General features: G+C 45.1%; 1 protein-coding gene across 3 annotated transcripts in view; it reads right to left on the bottom strand.

Moving 5' to 3' along the window:
• Positions 1–20,945, bottom strand: part of LOC127007440 (salivary glue protein Sgs-3-like) — a 47,934-nt gene that overhangs the window by 8,299 nt on the left and 18,690 nt on the right. The window contains exon 1 of one of the 3 annotated variants that reach the window (XM_050878458.1): positions 14,717–15,469. The exons of 1 other annotated variant lie outside the window; for it this stretch is intronic. In XM_050878458.1, coding sequence (XP_050734415.1) covers positions 14,717–14,724 — 8 coding nt within the window. In that variant the 5' untranslated portion in view covers positions 14,725–15,469. Of the gene's footprint in view, positions 1–14,716; positions 15,470–20,945 lie in introns of those variants that run through there. One more of the 3 variants, XM_050878456.1, reaches the window with a different exon arrangement.

Genomic DNA, 20,945 nt, shown 5'->3' with positions numbered 1-20,945 from the left:
GGCTCCTCATGGTGCTCAGCCAGTGACTTGGTAATCACACAGAAACGTGCATACGTAAATGTGTGTTTTTCCTCGCTTTAAGCGTCCTTCAACACGTAAAACAGTAGATAGTGTGACGTTCCATGGAGCGAGCAAAGGGCGCCGCTGCCGGGATGTTGTTACACGGAGGGTTGAGTGTGTGCGTGTGGGTGCTTTTTGCGCCACTTTACGACGGTCATTACTGGCCAACAGGGGAGCAGGGGTGTCGCACGGCGTGTGTCGTCAGAGGACTGAGACGTGCGCTGGACTGTGTTACGGGTGGAGGGACGCGGTGGGCGGGGTGGGTGGGGAGGGCTGGTGCAGCAGGGAGGGAGGCGCCCCCACCCACGCCGCAATGGACGATGATTCCCAACTCTCCATCACTTTCCCCGGCAAATAAAGGTCAGCCCAACACAAGAAAAATATTGCTGGCGGTGGCTGAGTGGTTAGCGTGCTGGGCTCACATTCACCACGCCATGGACAACGTCGGTTTGAATCCCCACGCTACCACCTGGGATTTTTTAGTCACCGCCGAATGGCCGACTACCCACATGTTGTCCAGAAGACCACCCATCAACCCGGACTCTAGAAGAAACCGTCCAGTAAATCAAGAATGAGTTCCGGGGGCAGCATGAGACAAGCATAACTGGCGCCACTATAAAAAATTGCCTGCGCCATGACGGGCTTGGGCCGACCATCTGGCCCCTGAAGAAAGCGTGTGTGTTCTCTTCCTTCTATATCATATATTAAGGGGCAAGTACTACTCATTTGCCAATACGAGTTCCAACAGCCTCACTAATTAACCGCGTGACACAAACCAGGCAACAACTCGACAGTCCTGCTTCTCGTGCGCCTGGAACTTTACCTCAGGACATGATCATCACCGTTACTGAAGAGAAATCGTAAAATAATAACTCACCATCAGTACATTCTGCATGGTTCGATTAACAGTACACTTTCTAACAACACAGATACCCTGCTAGTAAGATCAAAGCCAGAACATTAAAATCACAAAGAATACTATATAGGGATCTGCCGCCTCTTTTTCCCTTTCATATTTACTCTCCACGGTTTGAATCCTTTGTTGGCTGCTATTTTCTCAGTCTAGTACAGCAACAGCCTGGGGTGCTTCTCTTGTTGCCACACTCCGTTGCTAACACCGCCACGCCGCCACGGCACCCCCGAGGCCTCTGATTCCCGCCTCCCTAAATATCGACACCCGCGGACCAGGCGAGAGGGTGTTGCCGCGGCGCCGAGTCCTGAGTGGCGCCGACACCTCCCGCGGGGTTGTGGCGTAATGGTGTGTGTGAGAGAGAGAGAGAGAGAGAGAGAGAGAGAGAGAGAGAGAGAGAGAGAGAGAGAGAGAGAGAGAGAGAGAGAGAGAGAGAGAGAGAGAGAGATCTACCTAATTCAGTTTCCAGCAAAGGATGATTATTTACGTTCCTTTCTCTGTCCTCACTTCTCCTTCGCAACACTACAGCTCGAAGCCCACCGTAAACGCATCATGGAGACATCACGGATTTCTCACTCTGACAGAAGATGATTTGAGTCTTGAAGGAATTATCTGTCACCGCGGGGCACATCCTCGTCTCTTAAATCTAGGTTTGTGCGATGCTACAAAAAATAAATATTCACCGTAGCTTGAGGCACGGAGTAAACACTATTTGGAGACATTATCACTGACGGAAGATGAAAGTTCTGCTTAGTTTGTTTTTACTGCTGTGTCATCCCAACATTTTTGGTTCTCTTGGTCCGTGGGATGCTATCAATTGACAATCCACGGACACAGGGGCGCATCACCCTTCAGACCATTACCTACCCTACCTATGCACCAGTTACCTATACAACGACTCTCACGAAGATGTTTGAGCGTGAATGGACAGCAACGTTGGCTCGGTATTTATGTAAAGTTCTTCAACAAAACAGAATCATGAAACCTTCAATCACGGTAGTTTGTGGAGCAACGGATGACGTTCCTTAAAATGTCTGACCACTTACGATAATATGGACACGTTAAAAGATGTTCTCCGCCTGCTACTTAATGGTTCATCGAAATCTCTCTTAGTCGCTAACTCGCAAACTCATTAAATTATTGAGTCTCTATTCTATTTTTCCTGATAAGTTGGGTGTCAGTATTGATGCTAACTTAGGCTAAATTATCCCGTAGACTGATACATTAAAAAGATAGTCAGACACAACATACTCGATATCACCAACTGGAAACAAGAGGAGGAAACAAGACAATTATACTGCGATTGAAACTTGATACACTCGATCATTTGACGCCACTTCAGTCCGCAACGACAGAAAGTAATTTTAACAATGCATTGAGTGCGATGATAAGGAGTTGCGTTACCAGACACTCTTTTATATCATTTCAAGACAATTGCACAAACATGGAAACAAAATGTACAACTGAAACTCGCAAATGAAACAATCGAAAAAAAGACAAAAGCGTGAGGACCAAAACTTGCACCACAGTAACGTTTTTGCACGGCCGTCACCCTCGCTCAGGCACACCCAAACACCGCGCCGTGAGTGTGGCCTTGGCGCGGCTCCCAAACACTCAACGCACACAATGATACACGTGTTCCGAGGCTCCCGGGCCCCGCTGACCCCCCGGCCTCCACCCGCCGCCCTAGGAGGGATGGGCGAGGCCAGGCCGGGGCGGGGCGGAGGGTGGGGCAGGGGGACAGGGCTGGAAGGAAAGTCATAGAATAGAAACAAAAGGAGATAGAGGAAAATAATAAACATGAGTCAAGTTAAAGAGTTTCGTGTAGCTAACAGCAATCTTAAAAATAACTGAAGGGAAGAGTAAGTTATCCAAGCCAGACTTTCAAGCGACCAACAAAACAATTTAGAGAATGAACTAAAAGGCTGAGCATGAGTCGAACTAAAGAATCGTGTTACTAACAATACCGTGTAACTTAACAAGTAAATAAAAGTAAAGTGTGCCTCAATTAAAAAAAATGTAAACCCGAAACAAGCTAGAATTTTGACTGAATAACAAAAAAAAAAACAAAAAAAAAATCTTGACGATAAAGAAAATAAAAATGTAAATTCGAGACACGTTACTGTTCCCAATGACTAACAAGGACATGACAAAAAAATTACTCTCATTCACAAACCTTGGCGAGTTTTCTTGATGTGCGTGGTCACGCTACGGGTAACCAAAACTAGGAGGTGACACTAAAATAATCCTTGGCATATATATATATATATATATATATATATATATATATATATATATATATATAAATATATATATATATATATATATATATATATATATATATATATATATATATATATATTCATTTATTTATTTATTTATTCATTTAGTTATGAATCTATTTCAGAATCATTTAAGAATGAATACGATTAGAATTTAATGGTCGTTTACGCAAACGAGTGATCAGCCTTTTTATGATTTTTTTTTTTACCACCCGCTTGATAAAAGGTAAAGTTGATAGCATAACCTACAGTTGCGCGTGGCGGCGGTGCTCATCTCCGCCCCGTTGGCCCTTCCAGCCTGTAGTGGGAGAAAACCCATTAACCCGACACAGGGTCAGTGTAACATCTGGGATACCACAGTTTACCTTCCTCAGGTTTTCACATGTATCCTCTTATCGACTATTCCGAAAGAAAGGATGAACAGCTGGACGGGATGCACGACGAGTGTCCAGGCCGGGATTCGAAGCCAGGCACGCAGATTCGTAGTTAGGGATGCTAACCACTGCACCGCGGGAAATATGGGAGATCGATAAAAGATAAAAATAAAAAAATAAAAATGTATGCGCATATATTACTTGGTGTCAGCATCAACATCCGTGTGCATAGTCATCATTCCCGGGAGAGAAACTAATGTTGGCGGCGCGCAGAGGCAAGACAACTCGCCAGCAGCACGCAACAACACGACGGGCGGCGCGGCGCGAGGGGAGGCGATGAGTCCGCAAGACCTACACCTACGCACACACGTCACCCAGCCATCGCGGGTTTGAGATTCGCCTGGCGTCATGCACGGTGGCTTTCCACAGAGAGTTCAGTGTGTTAGTTTGTAAAGTATTATATATGAATAGTTTTGTTTGAGGAAATTATAACTAGGCATAGGTAATGGTTAAAATGTATAACTGTCCCTACAAGTTAAAACATCTATTGCCATGCGTACTATAGTTTCCATGAAAATCAGTCATGACGTCACTTGAACCCATTATCAGAGTTCCCGAGAAAGCCTGTCTATACGTGTCTAATATAAACAATGTTGGGTGCAATTACGATTATTATCATCATTGTTTTTTTCATTATTATAGGCCTTGTGAGTCTGCAGCGCGAGGTCAGAAGGCAGCCGCATTACCTTTAAATTAATCAAGAGAAAAAATGAAAACTCGGGCAGGTGTCTACAGTCTCCAAGAATCGTGAGGCTCAAGCACCGCACCGTAAACATATCATTTTGGAGGTCAAAGAGAAGATTGCCGCCTAATTGATCCCTCACGACGTGGCGGCGCGGGCAAAAGTCGCTCGCGAATCGGCAGATCTCTTCCGGTGAATGGCGCCGCTCACTCCTCCAATTACATTCCTCTCGGTGCTAATTGGCTCGTGACGACTCAAGGTAATACACGAGGCGGCAGGGAACGAGGGCGGGAATAAGTGTGTCCGTCAATTTCTACGCATGATCCTATTAGTACTCGTATAGAAGGAAAGAAAATACAATAAAAAAATAGTACTTGAATTAGGAGAGAAAATACAAGTACTTCGGAGGTATACAGTTGTCATGTGATGCTTTTAGGTACGTACGATGCAGTAGGTGTCCGCCAATTTGTACGCACGATCCCATTAGTACTCATATAAGGATAGGAAACGTGAGTACTTCGGAAACTAATGCGTGATGTTTTAAAGTATACGATGTAGCAGCGAACGAGGCCAATTTGTACGCACGATCTCATTAGTACTCGCATCAGGAAAGAAAATAATATAAGTACATCGAAGCTAATTGCCTCGATGTTTCAGAGTACCTATACGATGCGGCAGTAAAGGAAGTTGTGAATAGGTGTGTCTGCCAAACTGTACGCACCTTCCAATCAGTACTCGTATCAAGAAAAAAACAAATAAAAGTACTCCGAAAAAATAACTTCCCTGAGATATGAAAATGAAAGACTGTCACAATACGGGTAGTTTTTTTTTTCAGACGTGAGTACTAAATAGAACAATGCGTACATATTAGCCAACATATGTACCCCGTGCATTGAGTGACAGGCCCCGTATACCCTGAATGTTACGTAACGTGTACTGTACCTGTCTCTCTACGACCTCAGTGACCTCGTTCCTCTGGTGAAAAAAATAGGAATGAGGTTTTTTTTCTCCTGTCTTTCCTCTAACAAACTTTCCTTCACTCGCCTCTCCTCTCTTCCTCACTTCCTCTTTATCCGGTTCCCCTTCTTGGCCAATTCTTATTACTTTCTTCCTTCTTACTCCTGTTTTTCCGCCAGTCATCTTTTCTTGCCTCTGCCCTTCACCCCTTCCTTCACCTATCTTTCCTTCCTCTACGCCTCTCTTTGAATTTGGGGAATGGAATAGACTCAGCAATCACATAGTGAGTGCAGGGACGATAAATTGTTTTAAGAGTAGACTTGATAGCTACATGGACGAGGATGACAGGTGATAGTGTGTGTGGGTGTGGGTGGGGGGGGTGGGGGGGAATTATGTTCTTATGTTCTTCCTTCCTTCCGTCTTTTTTACTATCTTTCTATCTATCTTCCTTACGTGCTAATCCTGTCTCTTCCACCCTCACAGCTTTCCTCGCCTCTGTCCTTCACCTCTTCCTTCACCTGTTTCCACCTACACGCACCTTTCTTCGTCTGTCTTCCCAACCGCAACACCTTTTCTTCACCTTCGCCCTTCACCTCTTCACTCACCTGTCATCCTCTTTCTTCACCTGCCTTCCCCTCCCACCGCACCCTTCTTCACCTTTGCCCTTCACCTGTTCCTTCCCTTGTCACTCAACTAATGCACACTTTTCTTTGCTTGTTTTCCGTACATCACTACTGTACCTTTCTTCCCCTCCGGCATCTTGCTTCACTTTCTCCTTTGCCTGACACTCCATGCCAGAGCTGGGCACTTCCGCAAATTAATCCGCAAACAGCAAGTTCCGCATTTCAGGAAGCATGATTTTTGTTTGCGGTTTGCGTTTGCTCCTATGAAATATTGCGGATTTGTGCCTCAAGAACTACTTCCGGAAACACGAAGCCTCCCGTGGCGGCGTGTGTGGCAGGGGCAGGGCTCGGCAAGAATCGATAATATTGAGGTCGATGTTTCCGATTCCCAGTGCCAATGGAATCGATGGTATCAATTCCATAATATACAATACACACTATTTTCCGCTTGTCACACCACCACACTTTTTTCCATACACCTGTCTCCACGAACACACACCTGTTTTCACCTGCATTCCCTTTCTTTCCTCTCCCCTGCCTTTCCTCTCTTCCTTCACCTGAGCCACACCAATACTCCTTTCTGAGCTTGTCTTTTCTATGCAACATCATCACCATACACTTCTCCGCCAGCATCACACAACATTCACTTTTTTCAACTTTTTCTTCGCCGCATCACACATATATATATCTGCATCACAATACTCCCTCGCCTCATCACACCTTTCTCCATACATCCGTTTTACCTGTCTCACGCCCAACATTTATTTACCTCTCCCTCACCACACGGTCCACACCACACCCTCCTGTATCTACCTTTCCCACTACCGCGTTTCTTCACCTCATCCTGGCGAGACAAAAACTTGGGAAATCAGGGCGGGGTGGGCGTGTCTCCTTTCGTAAATCTCAAAATGTAAACCAAACACACCCGCCAAATTCACTCGACAAAGTATATGTATAAAACCGTAACCTGGAGTATGACGAAACGCGTGTATAGCCGAGAGCAAAGAATGGAATGAGTGAGTGAGTGAGCGAGTGAGTTGTGAGTGGCGGTGCTTTCAAAGTCCTTTCGTTGAGAGTAAGAGTGAATGGTGGGATACTCTGTGCGGCGCCGAAGGGAAGCGAGTGATTACCTTGCAAGATTGTACTCCTCGTGCAGACAATGGTGTGAGCGTGGCCGGCGGTAACAACAATATACGTGAATGTTTTGTGGCGACACCGGCAAGCAAAGCGTTTTAGCGGCCATGCACCTCTCTTCCTTCCTTCCTTCCTCGTCCTTCTCTCTTTCCTCCTTCCGTCGTTCCTAGCTTCCTTCCTTCCCTCTTTCCTTTCAGTCTCCCGTCGTTTCTAGCTCTATTTTTTTCCCTTTAGTATGCCCTTGCTTGTTTGGTTGCTTGGTGTGTGTGTGTGTGTGTGTGTGTGTGTGTGTGTGTGTGTGTGTGTGTTGCATGTGACCTCCCACCCTTATTTCCTTCGTTTCCTCCTCCCTTCTTTTCTTTATTTTTTTCCTGGAGTGGCGCTTCGTACGAAATCACTTCCTCCTTGTTTCCTTCCTTCCTTCATTAATTCATTCATTCCTCCCACCTTCCTTGACTCCTTCCTTCCTCCTTTCCGGGTGTCGTTTCCTTCTTTCCTTCCTTTCTTCCATGGTACCTTAAATTGTCCATCACCAGCACCATCAACCTCAAACAAAACCTTCCTTGATTTCTTCCTTCCTTCTTTTCTTCTTCCTTTCCTCCTTCATCCCTACCTTTCTTCCACGGTACTTTAAATTGTCACCATCACCACCAACCACAAACAAAATCTAGCCCATACACAAACGACGTGAACAACAAACCAAAAAGAAGACAAAACCGACGAACATGTGAATTGGAAAGGAACACAAAGCAACAGAGAGAGAAAGAAAAGGGAAAAGACAAAACATACGACCCTTTAAACCTTCCATACAACCATTTTTACCTCGTTGCTCCATTCCCGTTACTTCCCCCCCCCCCCCCCCACACACACACACACACGCCCACTTTCTCCTCACCTCCACGCCTTGTTACTTCACTCAGGCGTGTCTGTATCTGCATTCCAAGTGGTCAAGTGTCCTCAGTTAGACTTTCCCCCTCACTCAAATGCCTCTCGATGCCGCTGGCCAAGAGGACGAGACAAGACTAAGGAGATTTATTAGCCCTATAAAGTTTGAAGTTTCCCCTCAAGTGGTCGTTTTCCCTTCGCGTCACTGTGGCCGCGGGATGAGTTAAAACGCGACCACGCCTACAATATGGTGTTGAGAGAGAGAGAGAGAGAGAGAGAGAGAGAGAGAGAGAGAGAGAGAGAGAGAGAGAATAGAAAGCAGCAAAGAAACGGGAAATGATAAGAAAGAAAAGCAAAATATGGAACAGGAAAAAGAGAAAAGGAAGTGTGAAAAGAAAAAAGTATGAATAATGGGAAAGGAAAATGAAGAAAACGAATAAAAGGTAGAAAGGAAGAGGAAGGAGAATAGAAAGAAACAAAAAAACGGAAATTATAAAAAAAAAGCAAAAAGATCGAATAAGGAGAGAAAGGGAAGAACCGAAATAAAAAGTAAGAATATGAACAAAGAAAAAAGGGAAGAGAAGTAAAGAAAAAAAAGTCGACAAAAAAAAAGAAAGATACCGACTTGCAACGCAGAGAAAGTTAACCTAATCACTTTTTTCTCCTTCTCTCTCCCTCTATGCACACACACACACACACACACACACACACACACACTAACACTACACTAACACACACAGGTTAGTCCCCAACGCATGTATTTTTACCACTACTACTACTACTACTACTACTACTACTACTACTACAACCACTACTACAACTCTTACTACTAGGCAAAACAAATCAACAAACAGTACAAATGGATGGACAAACAGACACACAGAGCATAGCAGATGTACTGGGAGCCGCGGGGGAGAGAGCGAAGGCTACGTTGGCATTGGACTGGGGAAAAGAAAGAGTAGGGGGCAGGAGGGTGGGATGGAGGAAGGGCAGGGGCAAAGAGAGGGAATGGAGGAAGGGCAGGGGCAAGGGGTGGGTGTTGGGGGCTGGACAGGACCAAGCGTAAGAGAAAGTGCGACACCTCCTTGCCCTCGTCTGCCCCCTGCCCACCGCCACCCACCCATCCACCTTACACTGTCCCCTGTTACTCACCCACCAACCTGTCTTCTTGTGTGTGTGTGTGTGTGTGTGTGTGTGTGTGTGTGTAATTCACCATGGACGGATCTCTGGGTATGGCTGAAACTCCACACACACACACACACACACACACACACTGGAGGCGGGACACAACCCTCGACTGACACCTGGTACTCATTCAGTGCTGGGTGGACAGAGGGCACGGATAAACTTAAGGAGACGGCCCATCTGTCTCCACTTCACCAGGGAATCGAACCCCGCGAGACCTCCTGTGTGTGTGTGTGTGTGTGTGTGTGTGTATAGGCTACTGTCACGTGAAAATAAGGAAACGGACAGGGATCAAGTTTTTATCTTGCTCCGAAAGTTACCGCCATAATTGATGAGTAAATAAAGGGAGAGATAAATGAATTAGTAAGTATAGATAAATAGAAAAAAACAAATAAATAAAAAAATCAATAATAAGAAAAATAAAAGCCGGTAAAGGTACAAAATAAAAATAACAACACCACGACTAGAAAGAAAATGTAATCTCCTTTCATTTTCATTTTGCAAACGTCATGTCTAGAGAAAAAGTGATCGCCTTTCCTTTTGCCTTCGCGAACCAGAACGACTGAAACTTGAAGCAGCTCGCCCCGCGCCTCATGCCAACCACCACGTGCTTGGACCACCCTCGACCAGCCAGCCAGCAGGAAGCCAAGCCCTCCGAGCCGGCCGCTACTTTCACTTCACGCCGCTTTTTATGCGACGCACACCTTTGTCGGAACGGTAACTTGTATGTGTCGGGAATAGCCCGCAAAAAGAACAAAGGTGAGGTGGTAAGGCCGGTCGACGCGTGCCCTCCAAGGCTTCCTGCTTTCCCCGGCCCCGCCCCCGTCGGAGGGAAAGAAAGTGAACCGCACAGCCTAGCCCGAAGATGGTCCAGTTTTTGCCCGGACCACTTTCCTTGCCGATGAAAGTGACGCTGGGTGGACGGACCCTCGAGGTTTCTATTCTGGCTCCTTAATTTGATCTGACGAGGAAAAATATTTACTGTTGGTCGAAGTAAGGAGATATACGAGTAGCTAGCGGCGTGATGGTGATGGGGGAGAGAGAGAGAGAGAGAGAGAGAGAGAGAGAGAGAGAGAGAGAGAGAGAGAGAGAGAGAGAGAGAGAGAGAGAGAGAGAGAGAGAGAATAAAAGAAAGAAAAGAACAAAAAAAGAGAAGGAAAGAGAAGTAAAAAAAGAGAAGAGAAATTTAAAGAAGAAAAAAAGAAAAGAGAAAGACAGACTGACTGATTGGACTGTAAAATCATGGCCGGAGAAAGAAAGGAGGAAAGAAAGAAGAGAGAAGGAAAAAAGGAAATAAAAGAGAGAGAGAGAGAGAGAGAGAGAGAGAGAGAGAGAGAGAGAGAGAGAGAGAGAGAGAGAGAGAGAGAGAGAGAGAGAGAGAGAGAGAGAGAGAGAGAGAGAGAGAGAGAGGAAAGATGAACACCCCCTCCTCTAGTAACACCACCGTCTGTCACTTATTCCCTTCTCTTCCCATCTTCCAGCCTGTCACCCCTCTCCCATAGGTACCCCCGCCCCTTCAAACCTCACCATAAGTCTCTCCTCCGCTCCTTCCCCTTCACTCCCCGCCCTTCCCCTTCACTTCCCGCCCGTCCCCTACATTCCACGCCCACACGTGCATTTCCGGATTGTTCGCCGTCACAGAGATGGAAAGTGAAGATTGCACGAACATCTGTTTTGGGGTACTCCCGCGTCCGCAACATTACGACACCCACATACCGGACTAGTTTTTTGTTTGTTTGATTGTTTTATTTGAGTCTAGAGCACACACACACACACACACACACACACACACAGTATTTGACTTTATTCTGTGTTTTAACTTTTATTTTTTTCTTCTTGAGGGGTGAGCGTTACATGCAAGTGGAGCCAGTGCTCAGTGATGCATTTAGTGACTCGTAAAAGCTGAATTGTTCGTGATGTGAGGTGAGAGGAATCCACTATTCTTTGTTTAGTTTGTTTTGTTCACGATATCTATCTTTTAGGTCTTGACAACGGATGAAAATTGCATGGAACAAAAGTTGATCTCATGCCGTTACCTCTTATACTTCTTACATGCGTACACATATAAAATTGTCTTCCCTAGAGCTTTGTAACGGACGCCGGCTGACAGCAAAGTGACAACCGATGAAGTCACTAAAGGGAACAGTTATAATATTCCTTACGCAGTACCTACCCTGCATCTACTTATCTCCTAAAACAATCTATGCTCCCGAAACAATCCGTTAGAAAGAGAACGGGATTTTAGGTATGTAGTGTCATTTATTTACTTATTAAGCCTATTATTATTTGTGTACATATTTATTTACTTGATCTATTTCGTTTGTTAAGGGGAAAAAATTCTCTCTACAGCACCACAACATATTTTACTTAAAGCTTATTTGTTAACATTTATATTACTGTCCATTTTGGTTAGCTTTAGTGAAAAAATGCTCCCCACACCACCACAACTACTACACCACAACCACCACAACCCATCCATCACTCACTCACCAGCCCCGCTTAAACGCTAACCTCGGCAGTGGGGGCGGCGACCGGCGCTCGACCCCGCTGACCCGCCCCGCCCCTACACCGCCTCCTGACCCTGCCGCTCCCCCGACACTGATGGATGCTCGAGATCGACCCCTTTCCCGTCCCTTCGGGGCTGATGACCCTCGGTGATCTACGCTAACGTGAGGAAAAGGTAACGTTGGGCGAGTGTTGAGGTGTGTACGTTGCCTCAGTGCGATGACTCCGTATCCTGTTATCGTTTTTTTTTTTTTTTCTTTCAAGATTGCGGTAGCTGAGTTCTTTTACCGGAAGATCGATGCTGACACGAGGGAAGGTAAAGTTTGGTTTTTAGTTGTGTCGTTGTTGCGTCGGTGTTCACTTCTGTCTCCTTGTTAATATTTTTCCTCTGATATGGGTTAGATTTGAACTATTTAAGCAAACCCAAGAAAGGAGAGATTGTAAGGGAAAAGACTTATGGACTTATGAGACGGCTAGTATGTAAAAGAAGTGAGGATTTTAACCAGAGATGTGTGTGTGTGTGTGTGTGTGTGTGTGAGAGAGAGAGAGAGAGAGAGAGATCATTAACATGCAAATATGAACGTAAATAACCACTACAACAACTAGGCCTGCTCTAAGTAGTATGATTTATAACTGAGCCTATTATTCATGAACTGACTTTCTCTCTCTCTCTCTCTCTCTCTTCTTATTTCTCTACCTAATCATCTATTCACTTACTAATTTATATGTACATCCATTTATCTATCTATCTTTGTCTCTTAAATTGTAAATAATGGAGAAAGGAGGAAAAATAAAGATAAGAATGGAACAAACCGAAATATCAGTGCGGGAAAACAGGGAAAGAATGATTGGGTTCAAGTATACAGGAGGAACGAGGAGACGCGAGGAAAGGGAGGAGAAAGCAGCTAATCCATGCATGCCTCCACGTGATAACCCAAAGCGACATCTCAATAGGATTTCTGTCAGGCGCAGCGGGAGAGAAAAGGAAACTAAGGAAAGTGTGTTCGCCTCTCTATGCAATAACGTAAAAATATGCCTGTCTGCCTCCTTCCCCCTCCTCCTCCATCTGCTCCTCCTCCTGCTCCACCCACACAGTTCTCTCTTTCTATTACACCACCAATGAATCAGCCACGAAATTGTAGTGAATCTAAGTGTGTGTGTGTGTGTGTGTGTGTGTGTGTGTGTGTGTGTGTGTGTGTGTGTATGCCGCCTGAGGGAACAGAGAGAGAACAGGGAAGGGAACAGACCGACAGACTCACGACGTAACTGAGCCACTGACGTTCATAATTTGCGGTTCACTCGGGGAAGTCTCGCACCCACCCACACGTCACATTCTAGGCGCGGCGCGAGACCGATGCCGCGCGTTGATAGCGGGCTGTTTAAGGAAGTCAAATCTTAGTAACAGTTTTCCACCGTTTTTTTTTGTTTATATTCTCCTTACTTTTCTCCTTCCTTTTCTTCCTTCTTTTCTTCATCTATTATTTTTACTTTATACTTTATACTCTTCCTATTCCTTTTCCTTATTCAATCTCCGCAAAGTGTAGTCATTAGTGCTCAGATATCGCTTAATACTTCCTGTTGTTATCTAAATGTCACGCTGAGGTACTAAGGCTGAATTTTGAGGATGGTATAGTTTGAGGCAACAAAATAAACGCTTACTCTTTTATAGGGCTGTCAAGCGGGCCCTAAGGTGTTCTAAATGGTATCTGTTGTAGTGAGCATCCCGCAGAGGTACTTACGATGCGTTAATGCTACGCTTGGGACAAAAAGAGATTTAATCACAATATAGTTTTCGTCTAAGTGACGAGAGCCCAGCATTCCGCCATCAAATTAATATATATATAGGTGTATTTTTTTAAGTAACAAGCAAACGTACTGAGGCTGTGGTGATGGTCTGTTTAACTATTTTTTTCCGGCAATGTTGCACTAGTCCAGCATCCTCCTCCCCTCATCTAAATATTTCTTGTCGTTTAAGCAACACGCAGAATACTAAAATTCCGTTGATGGTCCGCTGGAGGCAAGATAATAGACTTTTTCTCTCTTATTCTTTACAGGAAAGTTACGCGAGTCCAACATTCTCCCCAAATGAGCTTTTTATATATATTTAAGTAACATGCAAACAAACAAGAATTGTGTTGATGGTCCGCTTGAGACAAGAGGCCGTAACTTTCACGTCTGTCACGCGCGTCGAGCATCCCTCCCCGCTGACTAGTACGTCCTTAGTTAAGCAACACCCTTTAAACATGCCGAAAGTGTGTGTGTAGATGGTCAGGTGGAGGCAAGTGAACGGATATTTACTTTGGTACAAAAATTCAGCCACCTATGAGTAAAATTATGAAACACGGAAACGTAGAGTGAATCTGTTCTCGCCGGTGCGTTTGAGGGGGCGTCCAGCCGAGTCGCGTCCAGCCGAGTCGCGTCCAGCTGAGTCTCGTCGCCTCCCTGCTGCGCTCCCAGATTCGCCACGCCCGTGTGCGCTCGTATGCTGACAGGGCGTTTTCTTGTCAGGTTTGCTTTATCATGTTCGGGGGAGAGTAAGCGCTGCAAAGATGATAAGCATTGACCGCAACTCTCGCTTTACGATTCTTTTATGATGAATACTTGGAAGTTATGACCATCGCGAAATATATGTATTATAATACTTGAATGCCATTTTGGGAGCGTGACATCGGTGGCTCACTACTTATAATTTCAATGCCGCGACGCAAAAAAGGTGCAATCAGGACCACACAGTCACGTATTATAGAATTTTACAATTAAATACATGTTTTTGGGGGGCAATGTAAATATGTATTCACTCTGGGTATCGTTTAGACCAGACGGGTGGCACGCAAGTATCCTGCATGGACGGAAATGTGGCTTGAGGGGGGGGGGGGGGGGTCCTGTTCTCGGCGCCACCACAGCACCCCGTTGTTTGCTTGCCCGTAACCCCAACGCACCGCTCACGAGTGTATGGGTCACGGAGGCACACACCGGCATGCACCTGCTATGGCCACAAGGGATGAATGACAACATGTTTTGACAGTCAAAGAGTGTGGGGGGGCGACACTCATACTCACAGCTTCATGGTTGTTTTGTTATCACTCGGGGACTAGCACATCTTACACCTGCACTGCCTGAGCTGCGGCGTGGCCCTGGATGGCTGCAGCGCAAGGGAAAACACTCCGTTCCGCGCCGAGTCAGGCCGGCTTCTGGCGCTCAGGTGGCAAGGCTCCGGAGCTGAGGTGACCGCCGCCCCCTCCTCCCCCCGCCCAGCACATCGCGCCGAGCCTCTTTCACAACCTGCTACGCCACCGCCGAGAGAAAGTGGTTTAGATTCAAACCCGTCCGACGATCTGATTGGTGAAAGTCCGGTATGCTCACACCTGGCCGGTCGGCCCGTGCTGCGGAACTATGGTCAAGCGAGGTAAAACAACCAGGGTGAGGTCGTTGGTTATTTATGCTTCCAGTGGCCAAGCCAAGTCAGGAAGTGGCGAGGAAAGCAAAACTTTCTTAGGAACGCTAATCAAGGTATGGAGGGCCATCGACCCTGGAGGAGAGGGAAAGTTGTGTGGGTAGAGTGAATCTGGTGCATCAGAAAGCATCACACTCTTCCTTCCTTTTACATAACAATGCGGAGGGGACGGACACGCCCACTCAAGGCTCCTCAAGGTTATGCGTGACGCGGTAAAACCTTTCCCCGCAAGACGCCATCCGTCATCAGAGGATTGTGTGTGACGCTCACGGCGCCTGAAGGGCCTCGATCCCTGGGGCGACGGGCTGCTCAGAGGCGGCGACGAGGGTGCGAAGGAGGACTCTGAAGGACACACACACAAACAAACACACAAAATAATATAAAAAAAGTAATTATATGTGCGTTCTCTCTCTCTCTCTCTCTCTCTCTCTCTCTCTCTCTCTCTCTCTCTCTCTCTCTCTCTCTCTCTCTCTCTCACACACACACACACACACACACACACACATACACACACAGTCATAGGGTTCACAAAGGTTTACACACACACACACACACACACACACACACACACACACACACACACACACACACACACCTTTCCTGCAGAGTTTTACAAAGAACCCTCCTCATGACTGTACGATATAAGAGTCTTCAGATGATCGGAGCGGAAACTTAACGATACAGCTCGCAGAAAGACGTGATTGACACACAGACAGAGAGACAAAACGATGGACAGATAGGTAAACAGATAGATCCAGAGACGAATGAAAAGATAGATAAACAGACGGAAAGATAGATAGATAAATGGGTAGAAAGATAGATACAGACAGACGCAGATGGATAGAGATAAATATAGACAGATAGATAAATGAATACACACACATAAACACAGAAATATAACGAAAAAAAAATGAGAAAAAATATAGATAGATGAATAGATATGCAGATAGATATAGATAGATGGTAGATAGATAAACAAAGAGAGAGAAGAAGAGATAAAAAGAGGTGTCCAGATGCCTGATTGGGGAGACAGGGTGCTCCAGATGACTGCTTGCAATTTCACTTGAACTGCCGCAGCGGAGGAAGGTTCTTGCTTATTACGGCGACGGGAAGGCTGTGTGCGCGGACTGCGTTTTTGTCTGCCTCCTCTTACTGCTGTCTCTCTCTCTCTCTCTCTCTCTCTCTCTCTCTCTCTCTCTCTCTCTCTCTCTCTCTCTCTCTCTCTCTCTCTCTCTCTCTCTCTCTCTCTCTCTCTCTCTCTCTCTCTCTCTCTCTCTCTCTCTCTCTCTCTCTCTCTCTCTCTCTCTCTCATTCTTTCGTTCGTTCGTTCGTTTGTTCGTTCTTTCCTTCATTCTCTCTCCCTATCTTTTTTTTATCTCACTGGTCAGTCCTCCCTTTCGCTGCATTGACGCATATAGATGAAAAATATGTTGCTGGCACTTCAGAGAGACTCATCTGAAGCACCAACAAGGTCTCCGAAAAGCACCTGATGAGCAGCTACATGTATGAAAGATGTCACTCACCACAAAAAAAACCTACGTGCCGGAATTATGATACCAGTTATTGAGAGAAAAAAATTGTGCCGTGTAATGATTTTGCCGGTTACTGAGAAACTCTTAACTTGTAACATAAACGAAGAAAAGAAGAATTATCGAATCCACCTTATAAAACAAACGACATGGTTCTTCTCCGTCACACGCCCGGAATTTATGTCACGGAATCCAGAGCGAGAGTGAAATTTTAACTTTAGTTCTTTTTAGCGTTGCTGTGTCACGTGACCTTAGATTATCAGCAAGAGATGCGAAAGTTAAAAAAAAAATTAAAAAGAAACTAGGCTATAATTGTCTTTTTTACATATTTCTCTTTTCCTCCAACATTCATTTCCCGTAATAGCGAGAAAATACATTCACTTATGAAAGAAAATTGTAGTGACACAGATAAACAATTTACGTATTATTTTTCTTCTTCACCTCATCTCGGAAACTCGTGGAAAAGAAGTCATGAAAAGTGAAATTTTAAATGTCGGCAGGTCTGTTTGTGCTTGCGCGCGCGTGTGTGTGTGTGTGTGTGTGTGTGTGTGTGTGTTATTATGAGGAACGTTTCCTTGATAAAAATAGAAATAAACAAGAGCCTGCAGGAGTCGTAATAAATTCTGTTTTATGAGCCACGCAATCTGCTTTATCTAACCCACTCCACTGCCTCACCTCCTTCACTTCCTTATACTGTATCAATTGCAACATCTATTACGATGAGATATATGTGAATGTCTGCTTAAATGTTATCGTCGTCGTCATCACCATCGTTAGCCTACTATTGCCGTAACTTATCGCTATTATTTATTATCATTGCCGATGTTATATTTATCCTCCTCCTCCTCCTCCTCCTTCACCACCACCTTCTCCTTTTATTCCTCCTCCATCACCACCAACTCCTCCTCCTCCTCCTCCTTCTCCTTTTCCTTCACAATCTCCATCTTGTTATCGTAATCATTAGCCTTAATCAACGAATCACAGGAAACAAGGCCGGCAATAGAGAAACAAGAAAGAAATACATCATTAGAGCAACCACAAAAAATGGACTACACCCTAAACTGCACCTCCCCAAATAGTAGGCAAAATGCATATCAGACCCGGGTCCTGAATAACGTTATGTGTCGTGGGGATTCCTCCTCGACCCTCCCGCCCCAGTGTCGTAAGAGCGAAGGTGTGTGTCCAGGTAAGTGATTTCCGGCATAGTACACCTTAGCATGCATCTCTAGTTCCCGGCCTCTTTAGAGTACGGGGAGACTACACGCTATCGGAGTATTAAAAGAAAAGGTAAAGTTGAGGGCATACACTATAGCTGCGCGTGACCTAGGTGCTCATCTCCGTAACGCTGGCCGTTGGACTTGTGGTGGATGGGCGGGTGGGTGTACGCCGGGACACAGGGCTAGTGTGACATCCGGGTTACCACAGTTTACTTTCCCCAGGTTTCCCCAGGTACTCTTTCATCGACCGGCTCAAAAGGGAGGATGAACAGCTGGGTCAGTTGCACGCCGACTGCCCAGGCCGAAATTCGATCCCGGACCCGCGGATTCGTAGCTTGGCGTGGAGGTAGTGTTGCTGCATGCTGTATAGCAGGAAACTTTGCTTCCCTAAATTTGGCAGGATATTAAGTATGATGAAACGAGGTAGCTTCACACTCAAATCAAGCTGTATCCCTTGAGACAACGAATATAGGATAAATAATAAAAAAAAAAATAATGAAGATTAACTAAAAGAAAGACTCAATTAACCAACCAAAGAAGAGAAACACATGGGATGGAAAGACATACCCTGAGAACATACAATTATTCACTAATACACTAATAATTATGAGGAAAACTCGATCAACCAAGCCAAGCAACAAAACACAATGGATGAGAAGACACGGCCCTTAATTGTGACCCAAAGATTGCATCACATCCGTCCCAGGAGGAAGCGGGGGGGGGGTGAGGAGCGCGGGGTGACGCCTCCTCCCCATCATACCCAAGGCCCCAATTATCGAACACCAGCACAATGACGATAGCAGAACCTACACCTCCGCCTGTCATTATACCTGCTTGAGGAGGAGAGTTCAGTCACGCCCAAGTCACGCCTCTCTCCTTTCCTCTCTCCCTCCCTCCCTCACCCTCCATACTTGTTCAGTCACTCTTGGATGTGTGTTGCAGTTCGCGAAGGAGGAACGATTCGACATGGTACTTCGAACTTGTGGATACGGAGAATAAGAAAAGGAACCCAGCTGGTATTTTAACGTAGCGTGCGAGGCTATTGTTTTCTACATTGTCTATTTTTTTTGTTTCCTGATGCAGACAAGTGAACGAGGAACGATTAACATTTTGCGAACGAATATATGAGGAAAAAGAAGCAAACCAAAAGAAACCGGATAGTCTTTCAACGTAACGGGTACTGATCTTTTTTTTTCTGATTTTCCCCTTTTTTGATGAGGAAGTCAATGAACGAGGAAGGAAACCAAAGAATATCCAGATGGTCTTTCAACGCGATATGTGAAGATTTTTACACTTTCTGCTTTATTTCGTGTTTCCATGCTTAGGTCCTGGCTAGTGAACAAAAAATAATTCACTTGATACGAAAGTACTATTTATATATTAAAGGAAAAATAGAGAAAAGTGACGGAAACCAAAATGTCTTTCAACGTGAACGAGGAAAACATTAATAAGAACCAGAAAGAAGAAGAAGAGGAAGAAGAAGAAGAAGAAGAAGAAATAAAAATGAGAGAACAAGGAAGCAGAAAGAAGAAAAAAAGTAAAGAAGAAGAAAAAGAAGAAGTCCTCGCCTCGAAATATTTAAACCGATTCGATCCTGCTCATTACACTACAGCAAGGAGAATTAACAAAAGTTCTCAATCTGCACATAAAAAAAAAGGGTCTAGTGTATATAATTCATGCGATATACTAAGACTCCTCCATTGTATATACTTTCCAAGCTTCTCGGAGTACGATGCAACGCCCTTCGGATATACATTTCAAAGCCCTTGTAACCTGTCCAGCCAGCCCCCGCCCATCCGGAGCCCGCCCAGCCTTACACTTTTACTCGTACTAATACTTGTGATTGTGCTCATTCTTATACTCCTGAGTCACGCCTTGGCGGGGAAAGCTGCGGCAGAGAGGAAAGGGAAGGGCTGAGCCGGGTCAAGGAAAATGATCATTGGGGGCGAGGAAAAGGGATGCATTTTAATTTTTCTATAGCTAATGCATTTGTACGTATTATTTTTTTTTTTGCGAATATAATCTCATTCTTAGTAATAACTATAATAATAACAATATATGATGATGATAATAAGAATAAGAATAAAAAAAGAGATATGAAAAAGAAGACGAAGAAAAAAAAGGAGACGAAGAAAAAGAAGAAATAAAAGTGAGAGAACAAGAAGCAGAAAGAAGAAAAAGAAGAAAAGAAAAAAAGAAGACGACGACGAACTAACAAAAAGAAGTAACTAATACGTATCTAGTTAATTATCTTTTTTTCACCCTCACCCTTCAGCTCCCAGACCCGCCCACGTACCCGACATCACTGGGTTCGTTAAGAGAAAACCGAGCAAGAGCCGTGAAGAAGAACGCCTCAAACGGCTACATTTCCACCTCCGCCTACTCCCCACCTTTTCCTTCTCGTTTTCAGTCAATATACTCCGATGCCTTCCCTTTCAAGCTGCCGCCTTCTTACTTATGCTCCCCTTGCCCCCCGCCCCTCGTCCTCCCAGCCAGGCGACGGGAACCAAACCGAAGCAAGACAAACTTTGGTGGAGAAACTTCATCGAGTCGGCAGGTTCACCCATGTGGCAAAAGATTCTCCAGAAGACGGATTTTCCCAAAGTAGCGATGGTAAGGGCTGATCGGAGATAGATAGATAGATAAGAGAGAGAGAGAGAGAGAGAGAGAGAGAGAGAGAGAGAGAGAGAGAGAGAGAGAGAGAGAGAGAGAGAGAGAGAGAGAGAGAGATTCATCCATGGAAAAAAAGAGAAAAAGACATCACAGTTTTCTACCCTGAAGCCTCTGCACAACTGTTTACTTATCCTCACTTACAGGCATCGATTCACAGGGTTTTTGTTTTCCTGTACCTCCATTCCCTTCACGCTTCATTCCCCATTACCATTTTAAAACCATTCAGTTGTCTACGCTTCATTCCCCATTACCATTTTAAAACCATTCAGTTGTCTACGCTTCATTCCCCATTACCATTTTAAAACCATTCAGTTGTCTACGCTTCATTCCCTATTACCATTTTATAACCATTCAGTTGTCTACGCTTCATTCCCCATTACCATTTTATAACCATTCAGTTGTCTGCGCTTCATTC

Source organism: Eriocheir sinensis, chromosome 35 (genome assembly GCF_024679095.1).
Source record: "Eriocheir sinensis breed Jianghai 21 chromosome 35, ASM2467909v1, whole genome shotgun sequence".
NCBI lineage: Eukaryota > Metazoa > Arthropoda > Malacostraca > Decapoda > Varunidae > Eriocheir > Eriocheir sinensis.
This window is presented reverse-complemented; position numbering and strand designations above follow the sequence as displayed.